This window comes from Marmota flaviventris, chromosome 17 (assembly GCF_047511675.1).
Source record: "Marmota flaviventris isolate mMarFla1 chromosome 17, mMarFla1.hap1, whole genome shotgun sequence".
Taxonomy (NCBI): Eukaryota; Metazoa; Chordata; class Mammalia; order Rodentia; family Sciuridae; genus Marmota; species Marmota flaviventris.
This window is the reverse complement of record NC_092514.1, coordinates 34364979-34376581: the sequence shown is the minus strand read 5'-3', so window position 1 is coordinate 34376581 and position 11603 is coordinate 34364979. Positions and strand designations below refer to the sequence as shown.

Here is an 11603-nt window from a genome sequence, read left to right as displayed (position 1 = left end):
CCCCCCCCCAAAAAAAAATAAATAAAAAGGGCTGCAGACATAGATCAGTGGTAAAGTGTCCCAAGTTCAACCCCTAGTACCACCCCCTATAAAAAATAAGAAAGAAAATATGTTCTTGATGTTCAAGATTTAAATATTAAATATATATATATATATATATATATATATATATATATATATATATATGTATATATATATATACTGGAAACCAGGCATGGTGGCATGTGATTGTAATTCTAGCTACCCAAGAGGCTGAGACAGGAGAATCACAAGTTCAAGGTCAGCCTCTGCAACTTAATGAGACTCTGTCTCAAAATAAAAAATAAAAGAGACTGGGAATTAGCTCAAAGGTAAAATGCCCCTGGGATCAGTGCCTAGTATTGGGGAAAAATACATATATCTGTATATAGACATATAGATAAATAAGTCATATATATTTCATGTGCATGTGTATATAAAAGGTTTGTCGTATACCTGAGCTCCAAGTGCCTCAGCTCCAAATCCCTCTTTGGAGCCAAATATTTCTAATTCCTAAAGAAATTTCTATAGCATGATCAATGTGGAAACTGGAGGAGTCTAGGATGCCCAAAGGGCACATTTTGGTGGTACCTAAGCCATCTCAGTAGTTAGAAAACGAATGAACACATGCTCAAAGAAATGTTTCCCCAGTTCTGAGAGGATTAAGAAAAGAAGAAGGAGGAGGAGGAGGAGGAGGAGGAGGAGGAGGAGGACAAGGAAAAGAGAGAGAGAGCCACTAGTCAGACAGCTAGTTCCTTGTGCCCTTTGCACAGTGACGAGGCAGCTGGGGCCTGTTGTCATCCTCAGGCAATTCGGGCCCTTGCCAGCCAGTTGTTCAACATCACCACTAATCAAGACAGCAGAAACACCCTTGAGGTTGTACGCTGTTCTTAGCATTGGATTTCTATGCCTAGAATGTTCCGCCCAAGACTGCAAATACTTGCATACATACCAGACCTCACTCCCTAATTTTTGGCTCTGAGAAAGAAAAAAAAAAAAAAAAAAAAAAGATGCTCCAGTGAAACTTGAGTTACAGTCAAGAATGATTACAGAGGGACTGGGAAAACTTTCCTCCTCTCTCCAAGTTGCTGTGAGATTTTCTATAGTGTCCACAACCAGGACAAGAGTACTATTAGATATAATCTCCTTTTCTGAGGTTGAGAAAGAGAGATTGAGTGACTTGCCTGAGGTCATCCAGCCAGGGGAGCTGGGATTTGAACCCATATCTACTTGGGTCCTCCTTACCCTTTCACCCTGTTGCTTTTCACAGCAGCTCTTACCTTAGACAGCATATCTTCCCCTCAGGGACCTTGACAAGGTTCCACGATTCCTGTATCCTACCTTCACCCAGTGCCTGAGTTCCCAGGGAAACTCATTTTCCTCTTTAGGGTACTATAGGCATAATACCTTGGGCCTGAGAGATTTCTTCTGTCCTAAAACCATATATTAAAACTCCCAGAAGATTTATTGGCTCCAAATTTTTAAAAGCAAACTGCAACATTAAACTGAATATTTAATAAACTAGCTATAGTGAGACTCATATCTACTAATCCGACTGTAATTAAATTTAGTTCTTACTAGTTATAGGTAGCTAGAGTAGAATAAAGATTTTCAAAAACACAGCCATATTTTTTCCTCAACAACATTTAAAATTGTAATAATCCTTTGATTTTTTTTAAGCAACAGGAAATGAATACCCGTGTAGAAATAAGGTGCATTTTTTATGCATCTGACAAGACCTCCCAACATCTTAGAAAGATATTGGGATGACATGATAAACCAGGAGAAGGACAGGAGAGACCTGTCCTCAGCTCCCAGCGGTTCTGAGACCACAGCAGCCAAGGCCTGCAATTGCCAGCCTTGCCCAGGCAGTGGGGCCTCCCTGGACTTCAGTAACCCTAGTTTTAAACAAAGGCCTGAGGGACGCCTGCCCAATAGGCTGAGCCACCAAAGCTCTGGGGATCAGGGGAAACAAAAGGAGAGGGAAAGCAGAATGCTGACAGGGACTTCGGCCATCAGTCACAGGGCTATAAAGAGGGGCACTGCAGAGGAAGTGGCACCAGATGGAGACCCAGACTGTGCAGCGGGAGCTGGGTGAGTAAGGCCCTGAGGGTGCCCTTGCCTTTGCCCTTCTCTCCCTCCCCTGAACAGACATACCGGAGAGAGCCCAGTTTTCCTGCCCAGAGGTCAGAGTCTTTGAGGTTAGCTGGAGAGGAGTGGGGGATTCTGGGTGAGGGCCTTCTTCTTCTGCCACCCAACAGCAGTCACTGATATGGCAATAACCACTACCCTAGAAACCATGACGGGCACAAGGGACAGCAAGAAATGAGCAGGCTCCTGGGCACAGGGAGAAGGTCTATCAGGCAGGAGCTGGGAGATGTTGCTCATTCAGTGGTTCAGAATATTAAAGGAATAACAGAGTTTACATGCATTATTTCCTGGACCCCATGCTGCCAGAGGGAAGGGTCACAAATGATTGTCCTGAGTCAAGAAATCTGCTGCACACCTGCCTGTCTTCTTTTTTCCCTCCCTTCCCCTCTCTTCCTCCTATCCTTCTTTCCTTTACTTATCCTACCATTTTTTCTGTCTCCCAGACCTCTATGATTCTCATCTATAAAATGGGGATAATGATAGTAACTACCTTCTAGGCTTTTTGAGGGGATTAAACGCATTAATGCATACAAAGCATTTAGAATATTCACTGACATAGAGTGAGCCATTGTTAAGTGTTAACTATTATTATCACTTCCTTTTCTTTTTTCATTTTCCTTCAGTAAGTCCTTCCTCTTCCGTTGCTGGCTCCAGTACTGCAACTCTACCATTAAGCTATGTCCCTAACACTTTTTATTTTTCATTTCATCTTGCTAAATTGCTGAAGCTAGCCTCAAACTTGCAATCCTCCTGCCTCAGTCCCCTAAGCCTGGGATTAGAGACCTGTGCCATCATGTCAGTTTCAATAAGTCTTTGTTGTTGTTGTTGTTGTTGTGCTGGGGATTGAACCCAGGGCCTTGTGCATGTGAGGCAAGCACTCTACCAACTGAGCTATATCCCCAGCCCAAGTCTTTTTTTTAATCCTCAGACCCATCCAAACTGGTTGGGCATGGTGCTATATCAATCATCCTGGGACTGAAATGATCAGCCAAGATATATTCAATGGGAACAAGATCAGTGCTAAGGCCAGGCATGGTGATGCATGCCTATAATCCCAGCGGCTTGGGAGGCTGAAACAGGATGATTGCGAGTTCAAAGCCAACTTCAGCAAAAAGTGAGGCACTAAGCAACTCAGTGAGACCCTAATCTCCAAATAAAATACAAAATAGGACTTGGGATGTGGCTCAGTTGTCAAGTGCCCCTGAGTTCAATCCCTGGTATGCCCCCCCACACACACACACAAAAAAAAATCAGTGCTACTATAAGTGTTAAAAATACAGGGAGAGGGCTGGGGTTGTAGTTCAGTGGCTGAGTGCTCACCTCACATGAGTGAGACATTGGGTTCGATCCTCAGCATCATACACAAAAATAAATAAATAAAACAAAGATATTGTGTCCATCTACAACTTTTAAAAAAGTTAAAAAAAAATACAGGGAGAAAGCTAGTAGCTGCAGGATGGAGGAAGCAAGAAAATCTCTGTGAGGCAGCAAGATCAAGACGAGGTAAGTCTAGAAGATAGAGAAGCAGGGAGAGAATGGTACCATGCCCAGGCAGTAGAGCCAGTCAGTGTAAATGCTATGAGAAGCCAGTTAAGAGTAAAGGGTCAGAGCTCAGGCTGCCCTTGAGTCGGTGTGGGGAGGATGGAGGGGATCATGGCATGCTGTGTGGCCAGTGGCATGAAGGGTCTGGACTAGACCCTTGCCAAAAAGTTGATATTGGAGTATGTGAGACTGGGCGATGCTATCACCTAGAGGCAATCAAAAGGACAGAAGCCACATTTATCACAAGGTCACAATGCTTGTGCTTTACCTGCTACATTGCTTCTAATCCTTATAATAACTCTGCATGTAGAACTATCCCAATGGGAAACCTGAGGCTCAGGTAGTAAGTGTCAGAGTCAGGACCCCAACCAAAGTCTGTCTGTTGAACTGCTGGCTGCTTTTCCTTTTCCCTATGCTCTCTCACCTCACTCTCCCTGCCCAGAAGTCACATCACTGGTGTGTGATCTGTCTTCCAGAAACCATTCCAACCACCAAGATGGCTCAGACCAACCCTATGCCTGGGTCCTTGGGGCCATGGAAGGTAAGCCCACCCCTATCATGTGGAAAATCAAGGGATCCCACAAAGCAGTGTTGAGTGCTGCTACAGAGAAGCCAACAGGGCTATACTTGATCATGAGACAGTGGCCAATCAATAAAACACCAGTCCATAAGGGGAGAGTCCACCCAACATCTGGACACTGTCGAAAGATCTCTCAGGGTGCCACTTGTTAAGACAGAGGAAGAATTACCCTGGAAACTCATGATGGGTGAGAGATGATATTTAGTTTCTGGTCAACTCTCCTCTGCACTGCTAAAATCATCTCAAAATAGAGTAGCCCAGAGGGGATTATGCCCAGTGAGAAAGAAGGCATAAGTGAAGAGAGATTTGGCATCAGATCCTAAATAAGCCATAGGACCCAGGTATTCTATCAACCTGAGTTTGAGGTTAACCATGGGTTGAAGTGCTGATCCTCAGTCCTTTCCCAGCACATCCTACCCTGCCCCCATCACTTGTCAACTCTGAGGCCAGTTTACAGCTTCAGGAGTTGTCCTCTGGCCAGGTTCAAGAGCCAAATTCTAGATGAAGGGATCAAGGAGGTTTATCAAACCCTCCCTATACACTTCAGGTTTTTATAGTGAGTGTGGCTGAAGAAGCTAAGTAGTAATCTACAAGGAGCTCCTGGGACTCTCTGAACTCTGGCCTCTGGGCCACACTTATTTACGAAGCTTTGAAGAGTACACAAGCCCTTTGGTCTGCCATTGGGCTAATCTTCACCCCTGACAAGAATCTCCTGTTATAAACCAGTCCCCCCACAGATCTTATTCCTATCCTGAGCACTGCATATCACCAACCAGTAGTGTTAATTCAAACCCTTTTCTATCCTGTCTACACTGGAAGAGACTTCATTAGGCCTGATGGGCTAATGCTGGTGATGGAAAATACAGGATAGACCCTAGTTAAGCTTCTCTTTTTCATGCTGTACCAGGTTCTAGCTTTCTTGCCCCATTCTATCCCATTTCAGATAACCATCTACGATCAGGAGAACTTCCAGGGCAAGCGGATGGAGTTCACCAGCTCCTGCCCAAATGTCTCTGAGCGCAGTTTTGATAATGTCAGGTCCCTCAAGGTGGAATGTGGCGCGTGAGTATGGATCTCAGTAGAATGACAGGCCCCTGTTTCAGGTCCCTTTAGATATAGATAGGGATAGGGGTATAATGTTCCCTAGACACTAATCCACTAGTCACTTCTTGACCTCCATGCATAATTTAGTAATCAAAAGCTAGAAGGAAAATAAGGTTTTTAGTGGCTTGGTACCAGATTTGGTGGAGGAGTGAAATTAAATAAATATACACAATCGGGTGGGAGCAGTAACAGTAATCAGGTCCATGCTTTTGTAGCAAACAGGATGCTACCTAGGATTCCCTCAAAATAATTACAGGCCCTCGTATTTGTCATGTCTACAAAATATAGGTAAGGAGAAGAAACTGCCAAGTGGCAGCCTTTTTATGGCAAACTCACTTCATGAATGTCCTAGAAAAGACACTATTATGTAATTTCTCCATATAAAAAGGAATTCAACACAAGACTCCAGAGACCTATCAGTTTCTAGCCTCCCACAAGTCCCTTGTTGATGGTCAATCTTGGTGAGGAAGATTCTCTTGCTTTTGTTTTCTGACTCTCAGCAGACTGATCCAGGCCTTTATCATTAATGTGAAAACACGCAAAGAGAGGACTCTCCTTTGGCCTAAGAGAGCACAAGTTCAAGGCAGAACTGACAGGGCTGGGGATATAGCTCAGTTGGTAGAGTGCTTGCCTTGCATGTACTAGGCCCTGGGTTCAATCCCTAGCACCAAAAAAACAAACAAACAAACAACAACAACAAAAAAAAAACCCACCACACACAACAATAATAATCAAGGCAGAACTAAATTTGCATATGGCCAACATTCCACAAGCTGTTTGCCACCAAAACAGCAACCCTAAAATGGACAACACCTTAAGATGTCATCAGTAACCAAGACCCAATTGTGAAAAACTGAGCAAGGGTGTTTTCAGGGTATGAGGGTATTTTCAGTATGAGGTAGCAGGAGAAAGAACCCACAAAGTGACAAGAAAACAAGTTTAGTTGTTCATCAGCTGACTATTCATCTCTTTGCCTCCTTGCAGGTTTGACTGGAGTCAAAGCAATAGTCAGTCACTAGATCATGAACCTGGAGCTCAAGATAGAGAATAGGTGACTTGGGGTGGGGGAAGAAAGATCACTTTGCTAACACACATTACTGAGCCAGTGAAGTAGATCCTTTCAGTGGATAATCTCAAAACAAATGCATTTACAAACCTGCTTAGTGTAGCTCCCAGCTCATTTCCCCCCTTATGATAAATTTATTACTTTGTATGGTTCTATTGGGATTGCTTTGATATTTTATCCATTATAAACTTATTTAAATGAAAGATGCCTTATCCCTGAGGCCATATAGACTTTGAATATCATGAATGAAACCACTACCTGTCTTTGGCAGCTGGATTGGTTATGAGCATACCAGCTTCTGTGGGCAACAGTTTATCCTGGAGAGAGGAGAATACCCTCGATGGGATGCCTGGAGTGGGAGCAATGCCTACCACATTGAGCGTCTCATGTCCTTCCGCCCCATCTGTTCAGCTGTGAGTCTCTGAAATTTCCACTTCTGTGCTTGGGATGGGGACAGAGAGGGCATGAACAGACTGACAGTTACTTCTCTTGTTTATGCTGAATGTGGTAGGAAGAGAAAAAGTTTAAAAGAGAAAAGAATACCACCACTCCCTTTAAGTCGGCCATTTTTCTTCACTGGTGGTATTTTTTCTAAAGCTAAAAAGTAAGAGTCACAGATCCAATGCAGTGGCACCTGCCTGTAATACCAACAACTCCAGAGACTGTCAGGAGGATTTCAAGTTTGAGGCCAGCCTGGGCAATTTAGTAAGACACTATCTCGAAATAAGAAATAAAAAGGGCTGGGGATGTAGTTCAGTGGTAGAGTGCCTCTGATTCAATCCTCAGTATCACAATAAATGTATGTACGTATGTATGTAAGGGTGGCAGAAGTGACACTCAAGACCAGTCAAAGTGCCTATAGGACCAGTGCAAAGAAAGCACCTACCTTGTAGTAGAAAGTAAATTCTTAGCCATTTAAATTTCAATCTAAATATTTTACTGCAGAAACAGGGAAATGCTTAAACAACCTTTGAAAAAGTGGAAACAAATGAATAGACAAAGTCTCTTAGTATCTTTTTTTTTTTGGTGCTGGGGATCGAACCCAGGGTCTTGTGAATGCAAGGCAAGCACTCTACCAACTGAGCTATATCCCTAGCCCTTCCAGTACCTCTTATCTGCATTGATTCACAATAATCTTATTTCTAACACTAAGCATCAATCAATAATGCATCTGGCTGCATTTAAAGTCTTTGGAAGATTTCAAATGGAAGCAGGACAACCTTTGGACATGTGTTAAAAAGGATCCCTGTATTGGGAGTAAGGCTTGGCTAAAAATTTTCTAAATACTCATGTGATTTTTCTGATTTTAATTATTAATGGTCTCCTTAGTTCAAAGTCAGACTAAAATACAACTCCTACAGACAGTAACATAAATGACTCTAAACCTAAAAAATACTTATCTGGAACTGATTTTATTTTATTATTTTTTTAGTTCATATATTAAATGCACAGATTCCAAGCGTACACTCTCATGAATTTTGAAACAATGTATACCCCCATGTAGCCATCACCCTGTAGTTCAGTGGGCACCAATAAAGTGGTCCACCATGTGTCTGAGTAATATAAAAGAAAACTGATTTCCTCCACTTATTTAAACCAAGTCAAAGACATCACCAATGCTTCATTAGTTTTCGTTTCTTTCTTTGAGTACTGGGGATTAAACTCAGGGGCTTTCAACCACTGAGCCACATCCCCAACCCTATTTTTCACTTTATTTATTTAGAGACAGGGTCTCACTGAGTTGCTTAGTGCCTTGCTTTTTGCAGAGGCTGGCTTTGAACTTGCGATTCTCCTGCCTCAGCCACGAGAGCCACTGGGATTACAGGCGTGCACCACTGCACCGAGCTTCTTCTCTACCTTTTAAATGTTTGCATTGTATTTGTCCCCTATTGAACATGCTGTTTCAAACACACATACCTGCACATACATATTGGGGAATTTCCACATCACTGGTATTAATCCCTTGGTTGGCTGGGGTTTTTCCCCCTCTGCTGTATTGAATCCTCTTCACTGGTTTTTCATTGTAGCCAAGTATTGGTTATTTGTACATTGTAAATGTTATATTTAAATTGGATTATACAGGATTATGGGTGATTTCTTACAAACCTCTTTTGGGTCAGATATCATGTACTTCTTTGTAAACCACAAAGTGTTTCAATTTGAAAAAAAAATATGGCAATTAAAGAATCAAGATGACAGCCATTAACACTAGGTACTAAAAGTTTTTAATTTCTGGGCAACAGAATCACAAGGAGTCTAAGATTACCATTTTTGAGAAAGAGAACTTTATTGGACGACAGTGGGAAATCTGTGATGACTACCCCTCCTTGCAAGCCATGGGTTGGTTCAACAACGAAGTTGGTTCCATGAAGATACAAAGTGGGGCGTAAGTGCAAAAACAGGGTTGGAGTATGTTCCAAGTAAATCCTGCAGGTGAAAGCCTTGCAAATATTAATACATCAATGGTAATGTTTTATTAGGTTTCATGCATTGGCATAATATTGGCACAGGGGTCATGTTCTAGTTATTAATTTGAATCTCAAGTTCTTTGTATCAACCACCTTTAGATTTTTCTCCCCTGGGCATTCCTCTATGGAATTCCTCTATGACTACTGTTTTCTCCAAGCCTAAAAGCATTCTGTACCATTCTGCTGAGAAGTCTGTGAGGTTTGGGGGTGTTTGTCAGGTTCCTAACTAGTTTTAATGCCATATACTTTTGAATTTTGTAGCTGGGTTTGCTACCAGTATCCTGGATATCGTGGTTATCAGTATATCTTGGAATGTGACCACCACGGAGGAGACTATAAACACTGGAGAGAGTGGGGTTCTCATGCCCAGACATCCCAAATCCAATCGATTCGACGTATCCAACAGTAGTGGATTAAGAGCTCCAAGAATTCCTCAAGCATTAAGACCTTGCTAAGCACTCTAGAATGAGTTTTATGTTCTGCTCAAACATTGCTTCCAAATGTTAGATGCTGAAATCCACAATAAATGTCATTTAAAAACAAGAAACAAAAAAATTGTACTGAATTTAACTACCATGCTTTGCACAAACCACACCTTAAGTGGCTGAAATTTTTTTTTTTAAGAGAGAATTTTTTAATATTTATTTTTTAGTTTTCGGCGGACACAACATCTCTGTATGTGGTGCTGAGGATCGAACCCGGGCCGCACGCATGCCAGGCGAGCACGCTACCGCTTGAGCCACATCCCCAGCCCGTGGCTGAAAATTTTAACAGCCTCAATAAAACCCAAGTTCCTCTTTGGGTCCTTGCAAATCACTTAAAAAGGCTAAAGACAATTATTTTTAGATCCCAAAGAATAAAGCATTTGATCAAAATGCTAAGCATCTATAGTGACTAGTTCATGCATTTTTCTCTCCATTATTTTCTAATATTGTTGACTTTAGCATTGATTTTTCCCCAATTTGTGACAAATTGGTACTAAAAATGGTAATGTCTCAAAATGTGTATTGCCATATATTTCTACAGAAAGTTATGAATAAATTCAGAATCTTGGCAGCTTAACATTCTAGTTGCTTAATTGCTTAGTTCAATTTAATTTCTTATTTTAGTTGTAGAGCATAAGGCTCAATGTCCTCAAAAATGTGAAGACAGCTGCGCTCTCAGCTGATTTTTCAATAAACATGCTAATTCTAAGCACTATAATAACCTGTATGATTAAAAAAAATGGAGTTGGGGTTGTGGCTCAGTGGTAGCGCGCTTGCATAGCATGTGTGAGGCACTGGATTCAATTCTCAGCACCGCACATAAATAAATGAACAAAATAAAGGTCCATCAACATCTAAAATTTTTTTTTTTTTAAAAGACATGAGCATAGTACAAGATTTAAATTCTTTGCACATTTGATACGGAGTGAGGGGACATTATCAATGTCAGTATCTTTTAAGTTTTCAATAGGCTTTTTTTTTTTTTAAAGTTAGAGCACACAAAAGATAACACAAACACCCCAGAAACTTTAAATTTTTTATTCAACAATGTACACTTATTATCTCTTAATTTGATCTACAAATCTCAAGTTTTTTTTTCTGATAAAATAAGTAAATCTGAGTATGGTTGTAAAGTGTTTGTAATGTATATTTTTAAAACACTGAACATTAAGTAAGACATCAATAAAGGAAGATTATCATGTTACTGACACTTCCTCAGAATCCATGACATCAGAAACTGCTATAGCAAATACCTAAAGCATTCAGCAAAGGGTAAATTTCTGGTCACTGTTCTTAAATCTAGAAAGTATCTTTTTTTCTGGGCAAAACTTTGAAAAATGTTTTTGAAGGGGGGGGGGGATGTCTTCTAACAACTGTAATCTACTAATTATCTTCTCCCCCAAATCAAGAATTCAGCTCCTAAGTACCTATGCACATAAGACAGAAATTACTTTGCTCCTCCAATGTTCTAAGACTGAATACAAGTGAACTGACAAATGCTGAAGAGTAGCCAAAGCCATTTACAACGATGCCTGCTACACCTCCTGCATTTTTTGCCTTTGAGGCCATGCATTATGGGCCACCTTTCAAGTTTTGACTAGTAGTTAGTTAATTAATTGCTACTATCAATGAAGATACAAGAAGGTTTGTGTTTTCAAACTCAACATACATACTTGAAGATACAGAATTAACCCTCTTCTATACACGGGAAAAGCTATAAAATGGAAATATTTCTTTGTCTAGAAGCATAAGGAAAATACCATTAGTAACACCTTCTATTTAAATTTATTTATTAACCTCTCCTACAAAGGTCCTGAAGAAATTAAAGACAATTTTAAAAGATGATTTGACAAGACCTGGCCAGTACATCTATACAACCTTATTTATACACATACATGTGAAGTAAAGCTATTTATTTAGTACATGCAAACTGCAGCGACTGAATCAAATGTGCCTGACTTCTAAACTTATTCTAATCAGCATGAATATTTTTTATAAAGATACACATTAACTTTAAAACAATCTGTGCTTTAAGTAACTGAATGAAACTAATTTCAAACCAATCATTTAGTAAACAAATTTATGCTAAAGCAATAAAGCTATTTAGGCTATCCTACCTTTAAGCCAGCTTTAAACCATAAATTGTCAGAGCTCCATGTGGCAAAGGTTCTTACTTCATTTCAGTTTGA

The 11603-nt window shown here is 40.7% G+C and overlaps 1 protein-coding gene across 1 annotated transcript; it reads left to right on the top strand.

Moving 5' to 3' along the window:
• Positions 1–2081: 2081 nt before the first annotated feature.
• On the top strand, positions 2082–9338 carry Cryba1 (crystallin beta A1). The gene is made up of 6 exons (XM_027924494.3): positions 2082–2112; positions 4188–4252; positions 5235–5353; positions 6733–6874; positions 8705–8847; positions 9191–9338. The coding sequence occupies exons 1-6, from the start codon at positions 2082–2084 to the stop codon at positions 9336–9338; spliced, it is 648 nt and encodes a 215-aa protein (XP_027780295.1).
• Positions 9339–11603: the final 2265 nt, after the last annotated feature.